The following is a 22,033-nucleotide window of genomic DNA, read 5'->3' as shown; positions in this document are numbered from 1 at the left end:
GGTTAAACGCGTGTTGGTTCCAACTCGCTACTTTGGGTTATTACGAAAATTTCGAGTTTTGCCGTATCAAATGGTTCCTGGGGGCGGGGCTCCGTGTTAGCGGTTAATAATTCTGGACAACGGGTTACGCGGGGCACGTTGATAATCGTGAAATTCAGAGTAGCGGGGTTCTCTATTCGAATTAATTTAAATCGGCCTAACCGTGCATGCACGCGTAGAATTCGAAAGGCTTAAGTGTCGCACTTAACGTCGTTACCAACCGCTGTAATCCGTGATAGTTTTGTGTAGTTGCGGTGTCGTCATGGTGCAGGCGGCCGGGTGGTACTGCGCCGGAAGCGGAGGGCAAATTGGTCCCTTGTCCTCACCCTCCTCCTGCACGGAGACCTGCGGCCGAATATTGAGCGTTCCTGTTAATGTACCTGACATTTATGCACACGTCGCGCGTGTATACCACGCGAGTAAAAGCGATACGCCACCGGAAACTTTCCGTCACTTCATGCCACCACTTCTGTCTCGCCCCAGCGCACCCACCCCCTCCACGAGCATTCCGAATATTCATGGCCCATCGAGGCATGCTTTTTGTTTTATGAATACCCGAGGAAAGATCAACCAATCACCCGTGTATTTCATGATAATTATACGCTGATAATTATTAACGTCCCCTTATTCTGAATTTTTATTTATATATTACAATTATTATCCTTATAGGAATTTCATTTGTTGGCGGTTGTCGGTTATTTAAATCGTTCAAAGGTATTCGCTTTTGTTAGTTACACAAAATATTTCCACATTTACATATACACTGATGGTAATGATCAGAAATTACCCACGATACTCTGTGTATATTTATGACTGATATATTAAGGTATGATATGAAAGAAACAATTGATATATAAATAGAGTATACTTCAACGATTACGCGAATCTATGCGTGCGCGAAATGTTAACTGTTATTCAAGTAGTCGAATAAAATAAGACCACCGAAAATCAAGTCGTCCGAGGCATGAGCAAAATTTGCATGAATTTTTTCTCCACCATTTTTACATTCTCATTGCATATTTACACACCAAACTGATACTTTCATGTTATAATATACCCGATGCATAATTCATTTGGAGCGCGGCACTGCTTCTTTACTCGTTTTTTCTCGCGCCTTTTATATTCTATCACCTGCATCACTTTTTCAACAACACCTGCCTGCTTCTTTAACGAATACTCAATTGCGGATTATGCAATCTTTTTAAAGCGGGATCAATAATCACTCGCTCGATTCCAGGTTTTCCAACTATCGTTCGTGTTGCGAATTTAAGACAAAAGATGGAAGAGAGGTTCGGCTGTCAAAATTCAATTCCGGGCGACGCGGTGCTGGTTTTATCATGAAAAGCATATCAGCCGTCGTCACGATCGAAAGAACCGCAGAACCGCGGCATAGCGTAGCGTGGCTAATAATTTCACACGACGTAATTATCGGCACAATGCATCGATACGCATTCAACGGCCCACGTAATTCTCCTGAATAAAATTTAACCGTATCATCGGGTAATTATCAGTCTCGGCACTCCCTGGCCGAGGAAATCGGATCAGAGAATCGTTCGGATCGCTTCGTTCGTTCATAATCAATCTCTCTTTCCAATCAATAATTTGTTAAAGTAAGAAACTTCCAAAAACAAACTACAAACTACAAATGAAAAACGAAAAGATAGACGAAAGATGGGAAAAGAGAATGACATTTCTAAAGTAATACACCTGAATTTGTTAGAAGCGAAAAGCTGAACTTTCTATTTTCAGCACTGCTTGTATTTTTCTATTAATTAACAAGCCTCGTTACGACGGCGTGTATTTTCGTCGCGAAGGAACACGGTCCGATATAGTTTCCTTATCGAGCGTCCCCGTTCCTCGGCAGCCTCCGCGTGTTATCGTTGGCTCGTACGACGAGGAAAGAACTCGTCAACGCGGGGCTGGATCGACGGTGCCACCCCAGGAAATTAACGCTTTCATTGTATAACAAACAATCCTTCGCCAGAAGCGTCGTGTCCCGAGCTCCTTCCTTCTACACCGGAGAACCGATAAGGGGGATCATGTCGAGCACCGTTCTCCGGAGAGTCGCGATATAATATCCATTGATTTTTGCTTTGCTTGCCCTCCGCCTGAACGTCACGGAGACGACCCGACGAGAAGGGCACCGCAACCTAAGGAGGGGTGTTAATTTCCGTTTAGGAAGCGTTAGGGTGCCAGACTTGGCGAGATGCTCCGCGCAACCACCGTTAAGATAAGATAACCACTTAGCCATCGAGATTCTGCTCGAATCTCTTTGCTGTGATTCCCTTCCACTTCTTCCTCTTCCTTTCTCGCTTCACCTTCTTTCCTTACTTCCTTGTCGTTTCTTTCTACTGATCACCCTCTACTTTTGATCGTCCCCTCTTCTTGCACGTTGCTCGTCTTCGCGTCATCCAGATCCTCTTAACGGCTCTCTTTAGCCCGTCAGGGCTATCTAAAGTCTTGTCCTTGTTTCCCTCAATCCTTATGACCTGACATTCGAAGGTATTTCAAGACATTCGAAGCAACGTCGATTGGTAGTCGTACCCAGTGCTGACTCGATCCAGTGAGATCACACTCATCATTCGATGCGTTCAGGTTTCTCTTGGAGTATCAGTGATTTCATGGAGCAGGGGAAATGGTATGAAAGTACACGTGCCACGATCCTTTATCGAACGAGCCGTTATAGAGACTACAGAAGGTTCGACGTTAATTTCGATCGTGGTCGCTTGTTTGCTCGACGATACTCGGGTATCCATCGTTGAAAACCGGGGGTACACGCAGGTAATTGGCAACGTGAAAATCTTCGGGGGCGTGCGAACGAGACCCTCGATGATCGGCAGCCGCGTATGATTTGATACAACGGAACGTCGGAAAAATTAATTACAGGAAAACCAATCAGCGCGTGGCATTTTCGACTGATCTTCGGTTAAGCGAAAAATAATCGATCCTGGCCGTCGTGCGTTAATTGAAAATAGTAATTACACAATAAACACCGTCGACAGGGAAAGAATCACTCGCAGAGAGTTCCATGTTTCTGTTTTGATTCACGATCAGTGACTTGTTTCAAAAGTCCGTCGAATCGTTCGATTTTTCCTTTAATTTAAATGGAGAAGTTTTCGTTGTTAGAATAATTCATCGGATTCATTTTCTCTGTTATAGAATTAATAACGGAACCGTTTATGGAATTATGGAATATAATGGAATTATTAAAATATTGTCGTTTCATAAAGATATTTATGAATTTTATTGAAATATCTAAAGAGCGGTTGAAAAAAAGAGATCTCCGGAAAAACGATTTCAGTTATTGAGAGGAATCGTTCACACAGAAACACGCGTGTAATTCCAAATATTTATGCACGTGGAACGGTTCAAATAACATTACTGAAAGCTCTTTTCGTCGTTTTAAATCCACTTATAACACTGAATAATGTAATTCCCCGATGCACAATGCTGAAAATTAACAACACACGCCGAACGTTAAAAACAATATATTGTCCTTATCCTTTATTATTCATACGAAACGTTATTATAACCCAGGCATATTTCATTAACAAGAACGTGCAAATTAATACGCAGGAAAATATAAATATACGCAAATGTATTGTAAATGGGAATAAAATTTAACAAATGTTACAAAGAAGACGCTTTTCATTGTGGTACTTACATTTTAAATTATACGATATATTTACATCCTACTTTTACTAATTCCGTTATTATTCTCGAATTTTAGTAAATTTCTTTTTGGGAACAAGCAAATAAGTTTTTAAAATTACATACACTAAGATAAAATCTAAACGTTTCAATTCTTTCGTGCCTTTTTCAAATTTAGAAGATGTCGCAATAAAGACAAGTAAATACTTAATGGAAAAAACACGATTAAATCCAAAATGATTTAAAGAAAGCAATAAAGCTAAACAATCCAAATGAAGGGAAAAAGGTGGACGTTTATCAATACATACGACGATCATCATCGTATTGTCGTCTTCCAAAATGTCGACTACTTCCCTTAAATCAGGCTGTACGTCGTGGACAGAACGATAATACATTCCCTTCCGGTCGTGCTGTGTTTGCCGTGGTTGCGAGTATATCAATTGACCGCACAAAAGGACCCTTTCGATTGATACATCCCTGAACCTTTTCGTGGACGTGGATACGTTCGATTGACCCAAAGACGCTTTTATTGGAAAATATCGTGCCCGATACGTTGCTGAAACGCCTTCCGTTATGGATACGCCCTCGGCGTTTCGCGATATAACTCGATGAAATAAACGACGACCGATACCCGTCATATAACTAGCTTCTGGTTATAACCAACGAAAACGCTCCAACGAACTTATTATCATGACGTATTTGTTCATAAACATAGAGAACGTTTTTCGCCATAACCAACATCGTATTGAGTTTATTACGAAAATAAAAAAAAACATTTAATTATCTACGATTCCTATCGTGAGATTGAAGTTACCTTTCTAATCCGAAATTGAAATTCATTGAAGAAATTCGGAAATTTTGTACGAATAGCATATATTTCGCGAATAGGTATGTAGATGTTATGAATAATAATTTTCCGATTAATAATATTAGCGAATTGACAACTTACAGATTATAATATATAAATTATATTATAGCGTTTCTCCTTTATAATTTTCCAATTCCACATCGAATGGAATACTTTGATCATAAAATTTGATTTATAAACCAAACTAATTACTAATATACAAGAAAATTTCTTAGCACCAGTAACTTGCGACCCGTGACTAGCAAACTTTCACGAATACTATTATTTTAATTGTGTAAGAGAATCTTGATTTCCGATAGAAATGTAGGCGGGGGCGTGTTATGTAAATTACAAAACCAATTTGAAAAGTAATTGCAGATGGTGCGATGTTCTTCAGCTCGAGAGGGAATACAAGAAACGAACTAAATTACACCAGCTCTGGTAAAGGTTTAAAAAATTCCTTGTAGATTTTCGTTGCTGGTTGCGCGCACTGTAAAAAGCAGCAAAGGTAAAAGGGAAACAGGAGCTCGAAATTGGGAGAGAAATATTCGAAATGAAGAGAACTTTACAATGGTCGAATTACCAAGACTCTACGGGATGTTTGTCTTTTTTATCGCGATCAAAGAGTAATATTGCACGGTGAAATAATTGCATCACATCAAGAGCAATTTCGTGTTGGCGAATGCGATAAATATGGCGCAATATAATTAGCTGCGGATAAACGTAATAAAAACGTGAATCGAAATACCGAGCCCGGTGCTACTTGATGAAATCCCAGACGCCCAAAGGTAGATTCCACGAACAAAACGATCTTCCATTAATTAGCGACGGAGTGCTTTTTGCCATTTTCATTACCATGGCTGCATTTTCGCCCCCGTACCGGCGAAAGCTGCACAACCTGTCGGATATCTGCACATTTTCCGCCTCCATTCGACATCCTCCTCCTGCGAGACTGTCATTTATCCTCTCACTAATTTCCAGTCCTTTTTCCACGAATTCAGTTGCATTCGAACCACAATTTAGTTATAGCAGTTGAATTCTATTATTTTTTGATTTGAGTTTCTGTGCACGCTTGAATCGAGGGAACCTTGATTATAAATTCAAATGATCGAACGTTCGATGTTATCGTTTAATTTCATGCTCGCGAGCGTACGGAGGATTGTATAATAAGCCACGTATTTAGTCATGTTTGTATAATAGTTTAATAATATTCATTGTTTGATAATGTGTTCTAGAAGATTCATTGAATCGTAATTTGAACGAGCAATTCGTAAGTTGCCTTCATTTTTTGCTTATTCGTATGGGTATATATTCAATTTCGAGAAGATTGTATTTGAGATCTACTGCAGAAAACAGGATACGTAACATTTTCCATCTTTTCCATGGAAACTATTTTTAAATTCAATACAATGTCTATCAATGTTATTTCCTCTCTTTATTTAGTTTCAGAATAAAAAGTATTTCAAATATTTTTACTGTCATAAGATTAATTATGTCTTGATCTTTTTGAAATCTTAAAAGGTATGAATTAATATATATTTTCTTAGATCTGATAGACTTCTCCTTTCTTCGCCTGTCATATTAAATTAATCAAGATAGTCGCTTGATATCAAAATCAGAAGATCAAGAAAAATGTTGACGTTGTATCAACGTTTTCCCTCTATTTTTCTCCGCTTTATTTTTATTCCTGTAACTGTGGGAGTGCGATGATCCGATTCTTTCTTCTTCGTAATTTATAGAAACGAAAAATTGTGAAAACGTGAAAATTTAAATTCGTATAATTTCACCTATTAACGCTTAGTTTTGTGTTTCTTTCCAACGATAATGAGAGAAAGATTGGCGTACAAAATGGGGCAAATAATAAACACACTAAAAAGACAGGCTAATATAATATTTATTTCGAATCAAATTTTCGTTGCAGATTGTTGTAAAATATGTTTCGCGTGTCTGTCTTCCACTGTAACACAAATATTAAATTTCTAATCACGTACACTAAAAAAAAAAAGCACCTCACGTCATTCGTCGTTGTAAATCAAATGAATTATCCGAGTTTTAACGAAGATTGATACACAGGTCTGCACGAACATGACATTTTTTCTACCTTTATGAGTACCACCTCCAAATTCTTCGATCCATCTTTCTGGCCATTCTACGCGGTAAATCAACATGTTGTCCAGAGAAAACTCGAAAAATAGGACGATGAATCTAGCACATTATTCATTTTTCATTTCTTCCATTTTACAACGTCACTTATCCACAGTTTTCTCAAAATAAAAATTCTGCCACTTGTTACCACTCTCCTATAAATTCGGTATTCCTTTCTTTTTTTTTACCTACGTCTGTGGCGAATGATGTAAGGAGATTGGATTTAAATTATAACTATGAATAAGATTGCTATTGCAATCGTCAAGTGTATTGAGAATAGATATTAATATAAAGGCTTATAAGTACCGTCGATGAACGTTCGTACAATCGTAGTCGCGAAGATAGATAATAAAATGCTCGCGGATAACTCGAAGACTCGTATACTCCGTTAATTCGCAAATAATGACTCCGTAATATCTCGGTAATAATTCGATGATAATAACTGCCCGCTCGCGATCGTGTCTGTTTATCTATACTGGTCGGGGGAGGGGGGGAGTTGGAAGATTCAAATTAGTCTTAGAACGACGGTTGCCCTCCATGGCGACATTGTTTTTGCCTAGAGATAGTCTAACGCTATTTTCGTGTATCGAGACGGTGTCCGTGTTGCGAGACACAATAACAATCGCTACACGTCCAACTTGCACAGTTAATTCCAAATCGATACCATATATATCAACATTAATCCACTTTATTCCTAGGACATTTTGCCAAATATTTCTAAGACGATAGGATCCCAAATTGAATTCGTTTCAAGTCTTTGAATTCTACGTAACATTTAATAATTCCAAACTTTAGTCAGATAGCTCATGTAAATCAGCTTCACTAAAAAGGTACCAAAATAATAAAACCAACAGAAACGATAAGCAGAAAAGAGGGAACGAAAATAATGGACGTTAAGAAAGTGGCAGAATCTGTTTAACTTTCATCAAGAAGATGGTCGAGCCTGTGGCCAGATTGTCTCCTAATGCTTAGCCAGGAAACTACTGGCCGTGACAATCGGGATACACGCGTACGTCAAATTTGCGGGGAGGATTACAGTATACGGGAATCAGGGAGTTTGTTGCTTTAAATTAAAATAATCTGTTTTCGCTCGGCCACCCCTCGTATCGCGACGAACCCCACAGCTAAAGTCGGTAATCGCATTACCTCACTTTTGAACGCCTCCCACCCAACCCTGCAACTCGCCCACCCTCTCGTTTTACGATCCCTGCTGCCACCAACGCTACCACGCCTCTGGCATAGTCTATACCGAATCGGAATAAAAGCGCGTTTACTAGCGTGCGTCACGGATCGGGCCGTTCCAGGATAATAAATTCCATGAAATTTAATGAAATCACGCGTGCCTTTCGCAGCTGGTTACTACGCCAGCCTTCGATCCAATGCCAACCTAACCCGAAACGAAAGTGACAAAATTTGTCTCATTATACCAACGAAGAAGATATTCCTGCTGTTCCTTTGAAGGGGATGAAATTTACTGGGTAATTAACGGGGATGTCGAGTGACGTTCGTTGATGATGCCAATTAAATCACATGATATTTGCGTAAATTCATTTTTTTTTTACCAATATGAAAAAGTGGAACCAGGTAGAGATTTATATTTTATTAAATTGTAGATATTTCGCACCGTTAAAGTTTATAATGTTACGAGGATTGCGGTTTTTTACGTTTATGAGAAATTTGGAAGTGCAGAAATGCTCAAAGTGCAGATAATGTATAAAAATATACGAAACGTTCAAAGTGTAGTACTGTTTACATTACATGATGCGGAAATAATTTACGTAACTTCAATTTTTTGAATCACATTCGTAAAAATACAAATTTACATAAATTTCTGCAGTCTAAGAACACGAGATAGTAAACGATGGTAGAATCCTCCGTCTGTTGCTCAAAAGATTAACGCGTTTGTATTTTTGAGTATCCAGGGATAGATCATATAGTCTTTTAACTATGACGTTCGAGTAACGTAAAAGCTTCTTATAATAATTTCATTTTCATAATCTTTACGTACTGTATGATATATCACGAACCATGATGTGCTTGTTATTATTCGGAAATTCTTTGAATACTACGTATATCTATGCACGTTACGTTGAATTTTATGAATATTTACATATTAAAATTTTCCATAAATGGTTCACGTCACGTGGCAATGACAATTATTTATATAAAAGTATTTAAGTTTAAATATGAATTCGAAACACAAAAGAAGGGTATGTAGCCACCCAAGTTTTTGGATGGACGCCCTCAAATCTTTTCTTGAAATGTTTACAAAGTTTACCCGAGTTTACCTGAATTAATAGAGAGAAAATGTATAAATGCAGGGATAAATGTCATGGTAGAAGAAATATGCGAGTTAGTCTTTAGCAAGTTCTGTACCAGTTGAAAGACCAGAAGTGAATACACTTGAGTTGCAAGAAACTGACTTGCATTGTGCCCTGTCTCATTAAAAATAAGTATTATAAACGTATACATAAAAATTACATCTGGAAACGAAGGAATGAAATTAATTTCGTAAGATAAGAAGGAGAATTTCAAGAAAAAAATAAAATTATACCAGAGAATAATTCGGTTCTATGTACCGTTACTCGGCAGGCCAGAAAATCGACTCCTGTTGAGCGTCACTGTTGACGTTCAGAAAACACGTATTTTTCACGATACGTTAAAAAGTAACGAACTGTGAAACAGCGCCACGAACCTGACATTGTGTTACAGAGCACGTTAATACGACTACGAACTACGAACACGTAAAAAATTCAAACAAGTTGGTATTGTTTTGACTATTTATACGAAACGCTTTAAGCTTACGCTCGCTATTACATGGAAGCCATGAGGGAAGATAGCATTAAAGGAGAAAGAGATTATTTCACTATGTAACGTCGATGAGCCGTGAAAAGACTGATTGAAGAGCGATCGATGAATCGTAAACGTTAAAATTTATTTCCGGTTGAAAGTTTCTGTTAGTATCGAGCAAGTTAGTATTTCTCTGGAAACATAAATCGCAGAAATTCATAGCAGAGGAACTCGACAATTCGGAATTAACCGTTCCACGTATTCGTCGTATTTCTCATCCACGACTCATTCACTCGTGACTAGTAATTTAATAATTTTGCGTACAAATATTTCGAAACAAATCTACTCTGAAGCAACCTAGAAGAGCATGAAGAATACTATCCGGCTTTCGTTCTAACAATACACGTTCATCATCGTGGCAGTGCCTCACTCATTATTTTAAAACCCACGCGACCATCGTATTGAAAGGTATAAATATCTCATCGTCCTTCCATCAAGCGAATTCCACTAACCTATGAAATATCGCCCACAAATTTTTCATGGATTAAAAGCAACAATGAAAAAATCAGATAAACCTTTCGTTTCATGACAATGGAATTTGTACAGCTGTATACACTGCTCATATAACGTTTTATCGGTGAAAATGGTGGGTTTGTAATCATATTTCTATAGAGAAAACGAATAACAACTTTTTGCAGATATCTCGCTAATTGAAACGGAACAGTACGATTTTACGTCGATTTAACGTTCATTTTCATTTATCGAAATTTCATTTCAACGACCTCAGTTAAAATTGTAGGTTCAAAGACAAGATTGAAGAAAATTACAAAAGCTTCATCAAAATTTCGTTGCGATACCTACGGTCCAAATTCTAGCTTCAGAGAATATATTTTAGGAAACTGCTACTGTGGAAATAAACGAAACTCGCAATTCAAAAGTCTATCAAAGTTTTATTAAAACAATTTCAGTCGTAATTTCGGGTTTAAAGGCCAAACTGTAGAAAATTATAACTGTAAAAATATAAATAACATTTTAGCTTGAAGCTTCATCAAAATTTCATCACATTAACTTTTCTAAAATTTTGAGTTTAAAAATTAGACGTTTGAAAATTGTAATTGTGAAAAAATTTGAAATACAGAAATTCGTCAACGTTTTACATATTATATATACCTACATTCCAATAATTATAGTCAAAATCCCGGATGTGGATACTGAATCATAAAAAATTATAATTGTGAAAAATGGACAATGCTCCTAACTCAAAGCCCCATCGAAAATCCATTCCAACGATTTCGGACGGAACTCCGAATTTAAAACTGAACTTTCAAACATCTCAAATGGACAATATTCCAATTTAAAGCCTCAAATCTCATCCACCCTATGAACATTACCCGACTCTTAATTTCACAAACAATAATATAAAAATAGAGACGACTAAACAATCTTAACAACCATGAATTTATCTACATCCACGCTAGAATCTTTAAAATAAACCAAGCCGGAGCAAACAAACCTAACAAAATCCAGTTTCTCTGCTTTCTCTCAAGACATCGACGTTCGCGTGAATTTTCTTTCGCGACGGAAGCTCATAGTCTGTCGGAAGCGAAACAAGGTCGGCCGACGTAAAAAAATAAAAAAAAGAAAGAAGGGGAAAAAAAAGGGAAATCGCGAAACTCGAGGGCTTTGCAACGTCGAGGCGAGACAAGTAGCAGGTGGCTAATGTCGGGAGTGGCATCGTGAAACGAGACGAAAGGAGAACAGGAACGTGTGTACACAGACTTGCTTATGGGCGGGCGAACGAGCTAGATAACGCACGTCTCGCGACGACAATACGGTCATACGACTAGCTCTTTTAATTAAGTGGAGTCAGCTCGACCGACTGCCACACCGGTATATATGTATATCCATGGCTGGGAAAAATTTTATTCAGCGGGAATTATATTGGTTCGTTGTACTTGAACGACGCAACGCGAGGAGAAACAGGGAGCCCTGCGGGACCTCTTCTAACGGGAGTGCTTCTTCGTAATAAACGTGAGCCAACCCCATCGGCAGCGCTCTTGTTTCTTTCTGTAATGATCCGATGAGAAGATTAGCTGCGTCTCCGCGAACCACGCTATTTGTGTATACCAGCGTTTCAGGGAGGAGGAAGTGTGCTTGAGAGCCGTCTAGATTTTTCTTTTTGTGCTTTGTTGAATGTATTACATACGTGAACGTAGGTGATGATGCATAAACGTAGCATTTCGTTTTATAAGTATGGTAGAATTTTTCATTTGACATGATTAAATTTGTAATTTTTGAAAACGAAGATATTGTGATATCTTACGAAAATAAAGAAATTCTACTGAAGAATTAGAATCTCTGCTGAATTTCATTTTTTGGTAAGATGGTAGAATAAAGGATAAATTTGGATAGAATGTTAATAGAATTAAATAGAAGAGTAAATTTGAATTTTTCTATATATCTATTGACATGGTCTGTCACTTTTCTTGGAACAAATAAAACAAGATTTCAGAACTAGACATTTTTTAAAATAAAGTTTTGTAACGTGGCATTGTACACCATTCAATTTATCACGAAAGTATTTCGCAGCTCCTTTGTCTAACATCCATTGTATTCTACTAAAGCAGACAGTAGGAGAACGATAATTCGAGCTTTCCCGAACAATAAGTCGCCCATTCGAAGCATCTACGCGAAACGCGGAAATATAATTAATGTTTATTACCGGTTTTAATATAGCCCTGGCGTCACATCTCTAATTGCAAATGTCAGAGCATTGTACCGCGTCTGTCTTAAGGTTGAATTCGCTTTTGGAGAATAGGTTTGGAAAGCGTCTAGGGAGAAACGAACGCCACCGTCTGGCTCCTATTATTTCCCATCGTTCAGCAATCTGTTAATTACTGTCTTCTGTACTCTTCAGAGGAAGGGTCCAAGACTCAGACTAGCTGTCCATTCATGCGAACGAAGTTCAACTTGTTATTAATCCTGCTGCGTCCACTAAGTGTCATTAAATATTTTCTTGTCTTTTATTATCAGGAGCTAGACGACCACTACTTGGTCCATTTCTCTAAATATATATCTTTGGAATAATTTTCGTCAAACAATTTTTGATACATATTTTTACATTTAATAATTTTTTTAAATTAATTGCGCTAAACATTATGGTAAATCTTCGACGTTCTTGCAAACTAACTCACGAGGATTTGATAGAATTTGAAACAGGGATAACAAATCTGTAATTAATTTCTCCCAGAACAATTCCTATTGATACAAGCATCGATTATCGTCGGAGGGTAATAAATAAAATACTTTAATAATCCCAAGGATTAAACGCGACATTATAAACTAAAATCCCTTTGGAACATACGCGCGATGTTCTGCTTTCAAACTAAGTGTCACGTAGTCTTCGTTTTCAGCAATCCATTCAAACTTTTTTGCACTTTTGATGCAACCATAAAACGAGTGAAAAAAGTTCTTAGTCATCGTTTAGACAGATTTATCAATGTATTCTTTGGAAAAGTGTGAGCATGTTCCGATAGTACACGTACCATGTCCAAGCTGATGTCCGCCAGTGACTCTGTTCTTTGGTAAATCGAGACAGAGTGAAGGGGACTACTTAAGCTCTGTAGCTTAACTTGAACAGCGCCGATATAGGGCATCGACCTAGTTAGGTCGCAAGCGATCTTTCTCTTATAATCGCTTCATGTGTTTTAAGTATCTCGAAATTTTTTTACGAACATGTATCCGCTGATATCATAAAGATGATGAAATACTTTGCAACGAAAAGATTCGACTTTTTTTCAACGAGAATTAAGTCTAATCTATTATTCCATACTTCTGATGTCTCCTTCCCTCTTCTTCTTTTTCTCCTATCACTTCTCTTTCGTCCTTCTTTCTACTTTTTCCACTCTGTCCTTCCACGAACGCTCCATAATCCCAAACTATCTATCCAAACACTCCTCTTATACTTTTAAGGCTGTAGACTATTTGCGAGGTAAGATCTAACACGCCGGTTCTCATCTATGTGCAGTAAAAATTCATAAAACGTGCTATACCTGACTCTTTAATTAAGGACATTGTCCTTTTTTCCCTTAGATTGACAATTTAAAAAAATTGTCCGGTGTGAATACTCTGTCTCGAATCAAATATAATATATTTTGTGGTGTGCGGCAAAATTTTAATAATTAGCTCACGTGCGGCACGAGATGAAAATGGCTAAAAATCCGTGACTTTAGTAAACGTGACTACTTTTACCAACAACCGCCTTACAATTAAAACACTCCGCTATAAAGAATATTCGGCTCGTTAGAAGCTAGCGGCTATTTATCGAGGAACCCTTTTGATCCCTCGTTTCGACCATCGATGCGCAATCCCATTCGCCCCTTTGGCTGCTTTAAGGAAAATATTTGGTCAGACCAGCCTGATTTTTCCTCTCTTTTTCACTTGTACGTCTCGTATCCAGCGTCAACGCGTCTAACATCGCCAAGACGTTTTCCATGATTGCTCAAAAGCCTTTTTCGTCGAACGCATCGTGAAAACGGAGAGCAAATAACCGCGCGCTACCGGCCGCTTTATTAGACTCCAAATGAATCTCGCCATAGTCGAGAAAAATCCCGTAACACTGGGAAATAAGTTCGCCTCGGTCATTTGGCAAATTGCTGACTTCGAATTAAAGCGTTAGCCGTTAACGAGGTTGCGTTCGATGCTTCATTTTCTCGCCGCAACGAAATCGAACAGGAAACGCGACGGTCTCGCGTTCCTAACGATTTATATTGTGCCATTGTATAACAACAGTGAAATCGATTCGAAACGGTAAAAGGCAAAATAAATGCGGCCAGTCTGCAGGATTTTAAATGAGACTTGGCTAATGTAAACTCTGAAACGAAGGTAATTCGAAAGTTTTAAACGATGGATTCACAAGCCTGATTGGATTCAGCCGGAATATTCTGCGATTCTGCTGTTTGTTCTGCTCTTTTATTTATGCTCCGTATGTTTATTCGTTGTTCTGTATCGAACCGCGCGAAATACAGCTGAATTACAGCGAAAATTAGTATTGAAACGCGGACCTGCTGATAGCTAATTTTCTATGGGATATACAAGAATATATAGCTATACATATATATGCATGTACATTCAGCAAATCGTATCGATATAAATCGTGGTTAATCAAGTTTGAAGAATTTTTCTTACCTTCAGGTCGCCGTGTTGATCGTAGAACGTCGAAGGTGCGAGGGCAGCTTTCAACCTTCGATTTCTATAAAAAATGAACATAATGGCCGCCAGGAGCATTATGATCACTGTGGTCAAAATACCGATAACGAGACCGACGAACTGCTTCGATTCTGGTTCCTTGCTTTTGTCTGGAACTGATGTAGGTATATATAATGACAAAGAAATCCACATATATCTTGATAATATATAATATTATCCCTTAAAATGTAAAACACTTGTGTCAAGACAGATATTATCTCTCGAATTACTTAACGACGTTTTACTTGTCCTCGCGAACGAAACGATCATCTGACCATTTGTAGCATTGGATTTTCCATTATCTTTCATGTTCTCAACCTTATACAGATAAGATCTGATTGTCCAATAACTGGTTGAATACCAAGCAATCGATGCAACTAAAGAAGAGCAAAACGTCGTTTGCGTTCGTTCGATTTCGACGCATTTACGAGTTATAGATGATCGTTTGTAGGCGATGCACGAAACACGTACGCGTACACGACTATCTGTATGCAGGCTGGCCACCTAATACGCCAAAGTACACGACCTATCACGCTGGATATTATCGTGAAGGCAGCTTCGCATAATGCACGATGGCTCGATAATGATGATTACGTTCATCATGCTCGTCGTAATTGGATCACGATCGATCAGTAGTTTATCGATTCGTTGCTTTTATTGCCAGATTGAACGTCTATCGTCTGTCATTTTACTGTCATTCAACGCACCTCGATGACGGGATAACCGGAGTGAAAAAAGAAAGAAATGCGAAAAAAGGCTACGCGCACACGTGATCTGCGTGATTCTGAAGCTTTATTCGTTCTCACTCGTCACTCGTGGACTTTTCCTTCTATGAGTGTTTCGGAGTTCAAATTGCAATAATAGGTATAACGCCAATTTTTAGATAAATTCCTATCATTATTGGTATGAAGTCTAAACAGAGATTATGAGAGATAACGAGTACTTTGATCCGGATATTTTATTTTTGCATATTATGTACATTCTGGACATTTCTGTACTTTTGAATTTTCAACCAACGTAAGGAATTTCACAAATCCATCTGCAGCCTCCTAACGATACATGTTTCTACATATATGTAGATAACTATAGAAATATTCTCGTAAATTAATTAATTTAAGTACGAAGTGATGCAAAAGTCACGTTCGTTACTGTAACGTATGGTACAAGTTTGTAAGAAAAAGTGAAATTCGATTTTCTTCTTAGTTTGGTCACTGAGATGATCGACGATTGAGACTTTAAATTTCGAAAAGCATTTTTGTAGAAATATAACCTTCGGTCTGTCTCGTAAAATTATTCAGAAAGGAAGTGCTTTTCTAGGAATCAGTAGGAAACGTTCGAACGAACGTTGTTTCGTTATTCTCCATTGTTTCCTGTTATTCGAAAGAAATTTTCAAGCAGCTTCGTGCTTCACTTGAGAACGCTACGAAACTCGTCTCGTTTTGTTGCTTCTCGTACGGATGCACGAAGAGAAAAGCGAACGTTATGCTTCGTAACGTTTCTTATCCGCTTCTTCCACTCCTCTTTGCAAGCTGAGAATCGTTACGCAGGAAACGGAATATTGGTTTCATCGCGTGAAAAGCTGAACGTACGCGAGCGCGATCTTGCATGCGTATCGATTGAATGTAAAGGCTTTTAATTTTCTTCCTGGCAACAGCGCAACATCGTGTTTCGTGTTACTATAACGCGGCAAAGGAGTTTCAGACCTTGTAATTACATCATGATTGTTATTTCTATCTTATCTTGTTACTGAAGAAATCGGTACACATTATAGCTATTTGTACATATACAATTTGCTTGAAAAATAACAGGATCTTGTTTGGATTTGTATCTTTAAATCGTTAGTGTTGGAGATTGTATTTAAATATAAAAATGCCAATATTTTACGAATATCATATTTCTAACAGATAGATACGATGCATCATTTATTATAGAAAGCGTGTATCACGCAAGTTGCAACGATCGAAGCGATAGTATCTTGGTACATCTGGTTTCTCCGACGTGATAATGCTACTCATCATGACACAGGTATACGTAAATTTTGTATCAAACAATAGATAGAAATGCTCGCGTATCCGTTATATTTGTTCGATACAATTCTCTGTGATTATTTTCTATGTACAAGACTCGAAGTACCAATAAGAAACTCACAATAAAAATATTCGAATTGTGCAAGCAACCGTAACAAAGATACCGATTTACTATGATGTTATTTTAATGTAGAAAGAATGTATTCCAAGTAAAATAATAATTGCACGAATACGGACAAAGTACGTCTAAATTATCATATTCATTTCGTGACTTCTCAAGCAGTCTGTTTACAAGAACCTTATGAATTAGGTTGGGTAAAAGTACACGTAAAGCAAACAAGTATATAATACGAATTATATAATTATATAATATACGAATAACCGGATCGTGAACAAGGAGAAACGTCCAATATAATCTGATTCGGTCACTTTATGAAAGGTCGATCAAACAGAAGAAACTATAACGATCAGTTAAACTTCATGTCCGTAGCATGGATAAAAGAAAAAGAAACTCCAAGACAACTGGACAGTTTGTCGAATAAAACGATTGGTAAAAGAATGGGGCGGTCAGTACTTTAAGAGTTACTTCCTTTAACACTTCGATTCAAAGCGAAGTGCTGCCTCGGTAGAGGTAGTAAACGGGGGAAAAGAAATTAATTAGATTTTGCTTTCTACTCGAGGATGGTGAAACAAAAGACGAAGCATTGCTACATTATCGGTTTATAGAGGCCGCAGAGAGTATTGTCGATCTCTTCCGCTCCGTTTCTTTGATCACCCACCGTGTATTTTTTAGAACACCTGGGAGACGTTACGGTGCATTTAAAAAGGAACGGGAAGAAAGGAACTAGAGAGCCGTGCAACCTGCGTGTAAACACTTTATCTTGCTTTTATAGCGTTGCACACAATTTCACCGCTTTTTGGTGTTTATCGCGATCGCTCGGTTTGTACACAGCTCATTTGAGAAGTAATAGGATTGTGGATACGTCAACTTGTGACTGATATAGTAATCATTTTATCGCCTACATTGTACGTTATGTTCCACGATACCGCATACAGATGTTCAGAAATGTACAGGCAATCGTGCGTTGTACTCATTGCATTATTTGAAAGCTAGTTGAATGCGAAAACAGAGTTTAGAATTTTAAGAGAGACTCACAAAGTAGGTGAAAAAAACTCAAATGCGCGCTAATTGGAAAGTCAGTGCCTTCAAAATTCGAAATAATTTTTCGTTTCGATTAGAGCAAATGGTTCACTCGCTTCGACAGTTGTTGCATCTATAATGGCATATACTACAATACTATAGCGTGTTCATAAGATATTAACATTTATACACATACATAATTTAACTTGATTCTATAGGGAATAGTATATATATGAAAAATAGAAAATTCATGTGAAAATCGTTAATAATATTTCTCGCGTCTCGATATTAGCTTTAATGCATCGATGAATTAATCGCAATATGATTAACAAAATACTTCAAGGAAATATGCATGATATTTTGTACATTCTATATCGCGTATTTTCATAGATCGATCGCTACGCTGTTCTTCGACATTTCGAAGCAACGTGTGTGTCACTGCCATTCAACGTGTCGTTACTGGACAAAGCTCTCGGCCAAAAATTATCCGTGACGAAACCGTTGAAAATAAAATTTCTCTTCTCTTCTTTTATTCCTACTTCTTTTTTTGCAACTTTATTGCGCGTCGACGAAATATCGCGAAAGGTTTCGCGACGAACATCGCGAACACGACCGGTAAAATGCGAATAAAGAGAAGAGAAAAACAGAGAGAAAAGCGAGCAAGGGAAAGAAAGGGCCGCTCGTGATCGGCATTCAATTTTCGAAGCTGCAGCTTCCAAACAGCAAAAAGGCGAGCGATCTGGAGAGCAGAAGGAAAAAAGGGAAGAGGAGAGAAAGGGAAGGGAATAAAGAAGAGTGGAAATCGTGCGGAAAATTACGAAGGGTGTCCTTCGATGCAACAATAGCAGAAACCGACGGGGAGACTTACGGGCATTATCGTTGTTTTCCTCCTTATTAAAAGTGGCCTTTACTTCGTCTCTTTGCAGTGGTCCCTCGTTATTCTGATAGGGACTGCCGGTGGCCAATACAATGGCACTCTTGTTCCTCGGCTCTTCATCGTCGGTGTTGTTCCATTCGGAGATTACTGCACATCAGGAATGGAGACTAATGAAATTTGCGGCCATCAAAGGAATTGAATGTTAACGGAAGGGGAGGCTCTTTTAAACACACAGTAAGGGGCTAACCACCCTCGAAATTAATACGGTTATCACGTAATTTTAGTAGGGTGATCTTCTTAATGCTTAGGGCGAGATGAGATTGTTGGTTTTAATAGAACTATAAAAAAGTGGCCACTTTGGAAATTTCCGCACATCGTTTTAATACAACTCGTTCATTTTCCGCCATTCTCGGATGAATAAAATTGTTTCAAAATTGAAGGATTTGCAACGATCAGGCAGAATTTGCGATATTTAAATCGTATTTTTATTAGGAAAGAAAAAAGATATAAGTTACATAGTCGAAAACTTGTATAAATTGATCATAAATTTATAGCTTGAAAATATAGTTTGAAAAAATGATTTAACTTTGATCGATTTTCTCTTGGCTTTTGTTTACTCAAATTGCTGGAAAGTGGCGCTATTCTCCTCTTCCTTTTTCTTTTATACGAACTTTTTCTTTCCTTTTATGTAGTACAAAAATCTTTGCACTCTGTTCAATTGAATCGATCGAATCGAAATTACGAAAGAGATAAAAGAGAGTGGAGGGTTGAAACGGGACGAGAAATTAAGTAGAAGTCTAGTAGGACGATTCGCGCCACGTTCGCGAAAAAACTAAGGCGAATTGCATGGGATGAGGATGCCGAGGAATTCAAGCCACTTTGAGGATAAGCAATCGAAGTTATCTTTCGCGGAAACGGAGGAATAGAACACCGAGAGAATGATTAACGACGGTTTCGCTGTTCGCCACGGGAACCAAAGTTTTCGAGGGCGTGCGCTTCGCGGTGCAACCGTCCAAGTTTCGCTTCTGTTTCGCGACCACGTGCTCTGATTCGCGTAACGTGCCGCGTATACTTTCGCCTTTTTTCTTGGACGTTGATGCTTCCGAGTCGACCGAGAAACACCACCGGAATAACTGAGGAGACCGCCTTTGAATGTTTTACAAGCAGCGGGAATATTTTCGAATTAACGAGCTGTTTTCCTCTTCACTCTCTTAACCTCGAATGTTTAGAGGGAGATGTCGTTAAAGTATAATGTACATTTTTTTCGACTTGTAATATTCATTACCGAGTTTGTTATTTAACACGATCGCTGTAAACGCAACTTTCATTTCGTAAATTATGCTACATTTTGGTAAACAGACGCGCGTTCTCGATTGCATATGAAGTATGAAATGTAGTGTTTCGTTATGTACTATCCTGCAGAAATCTATTTTTCGAATTTAGAACTTTGTTTCTAAAAGTTTGAATTTAGAAGGTGGAATTTAAAATTTCGAATGTTTGAATGAACCTTCTGAATTAACTTGATAGATATTAATCTGACTCGCAGATACATACTTTATATAGTTAAAATATATCTTCCACGTCACTCACTATTGAGACTTTCCCTCTGACATAAAAATCTTAAAATTTTGCTTTAAATAAGACAATTCGTAGTATAAGATATCCATTGAGAAGGAACGCGAATAAAAATTCTATCGGCGATTCGCCTGTCAGCCACGTTCAAGAATTCATCGTCCCATCAAGGATGAACGTTCTGACGTATCGTCGTTCACGCGCAGCTGCCTGATTATCCTTCATCTTTTTCAACGATTCTATCGTCACAGCGGCGAACGTGTCATCTAAAATTGGAAATCGAATCGACCGGGCGGGTGTCTGCGGAGAGAGGGACTTTAAAACTCATCCGTGTCTTGATCCAAAGTTCGCAAGCGACGGCCTCGAAACGTGCACCGGATGCGGTTTCTACTCTTGGCGAAGTTTCCGTGGCAGCCTTGAAATCCGTGTGAAGTTATTTCGTTTTCGATATCTCGCTATCCCGATTCCCGTGATCCCTTTCCCTCTTTCGCTCCTTTCGTCCCTTATGTTTCTTACCGACGTCTCTGTAGCTTTTTTTATACCTATTTTCCTGTGTCTCCGTTTTTCTCTCACCCTAAAGTACACACTCTCGTCTACGGAACGTGAATCGAAGAGGCGGGGAAGTAGGATGAAAAATAGATTTTTATCGAGAGATCCGTTGTGTTTCCCTTACCTGATTCGAAGATTACTTCGCTGAGCATGATCCAGCGCGCCGCGAAATACAGCTGTAGCTTCAGAAAACGGCCGGCGCGCGAGTGAAGCTTTATGGTAACATCACGTGCCTGCTCCAACACCAGGTCCGGTATATACGAGAAATGGACGGGTTCGCCGTTGAACTGGTTTCCACCGGTGCCAAGATAAACCTTCGCGTAGGAAAAGACCTGCGGAAGAATCACGTGTGTGTAGAGAATACAGTCGCGTTCATGGCTGAAGATGAAGCGATTGGTAGACGAATAAACAGAGGAGGGAATCGTTGAACGTGATGGAAATTCTTCTCTTCTTTTCTCTCTACCTTATTTCTCCTTCGTTATTTCTTTTTCTTTAGCTTCCACTCCCGTTGCTGTTTCGTCTACTATCGTCGCTACATGTACGTATCGCGTGAGTATATGGAGAAACGTAATAACCATCGTTCAACCGAGGCAAAATAGTTTCTCCACGCAAAAGCGTCGAACCATATGGGCCGATCGAATGAAAAATTTAATTCCCTGTCCATCGAATCGCGGAAAAGCTACCGGATTTGTTTTTTCACGTTGAATAAAATGCGTTTTTACAATGCGTTGAATTTGCCATGGAAACCGCGATGCAACGTTATCGCACGATTTCCGGGATAAACGTAGTCGAGATCGTTTACGCGAGTTTAACAACGATGGGGCGTCGTTCAAAGTTCTGGATCGTTTCCTTCTATCTTTCTCATTCCCTTTTAAGGTATTTGAGAAAATTTCGACGAGGCTATGGGTTCGTTAAGATAACGCGTGTTCGCTTTAAGGAACGTTCAAAGAGCGATTTTCACGTCTTTCTTACTCGTTAACGAGTCATCCACAAAGTTTAATGAATTATACCGAATTCATGGTTCTCGCAGCGAGTCCATACTGATTGAACAAACATCGATCTCCGCGTAGAAGGGGCTATAACCGGAATATTAAGCAGATTAATCTGGAGAAGCGTGTTTGGATATCGCTTTTGGAGAAAATAAAACT

The 22,033-nt window shown here is 38.5% G+C and overlaps 1 protein-coding gene across 5 annotated transcripts in view; it reads right to left on the bottom strand.

The window, feature by feature from the left end:
- LOC132916513 (discoidin domain-containing receptor 2) overlaps nt 1–22,033 on the bottom strand; it is a 225,951-nt gene that overhangs the window by 27,459 nt on the left and 176,459 nt on the right. For all 5 annotated transcript variants that reach the window (XM_060976590.1, XM_060976591.1, XM_060976589.1 and 2 more), the window contains 4 exons: nt 21,010–21,217; nt 18,756–18,911; nt 14,660–14,835; nt 261–384 (listed from right to left, as the gene is read on the bottom strand). In XM_060976590.1, the coding sequence (XP_060832573.1) occupies nt 261–384; nt 14,660–14,835; nt 18,756–18,911; nt 21,010–21,217 (664 nt within the window). The remainder of the gene's footprint in view (nt 1–260; nt 385–14,659; nt 14,836–18,755; nt 18,912–21,009; nt 21,218–22,033) is intronic.

The sequence above is a fragment of the Bombus pascuorum genome, chromosome 2 (genome assembly GCF_905332965.1).
Source record: "Bombus pascuorum chromosome 2, iyBomPasc1.1, whole genome shotgun sequence".
NCBI lineage: Eukaryota > Metazoa > Arthropoda > Insecta > Hymenoptera > Apidae > Bombus > Bombus pascuorum.
This window is presented reverse-complemented; position numbering and strand designations above follow the sequence as displayed.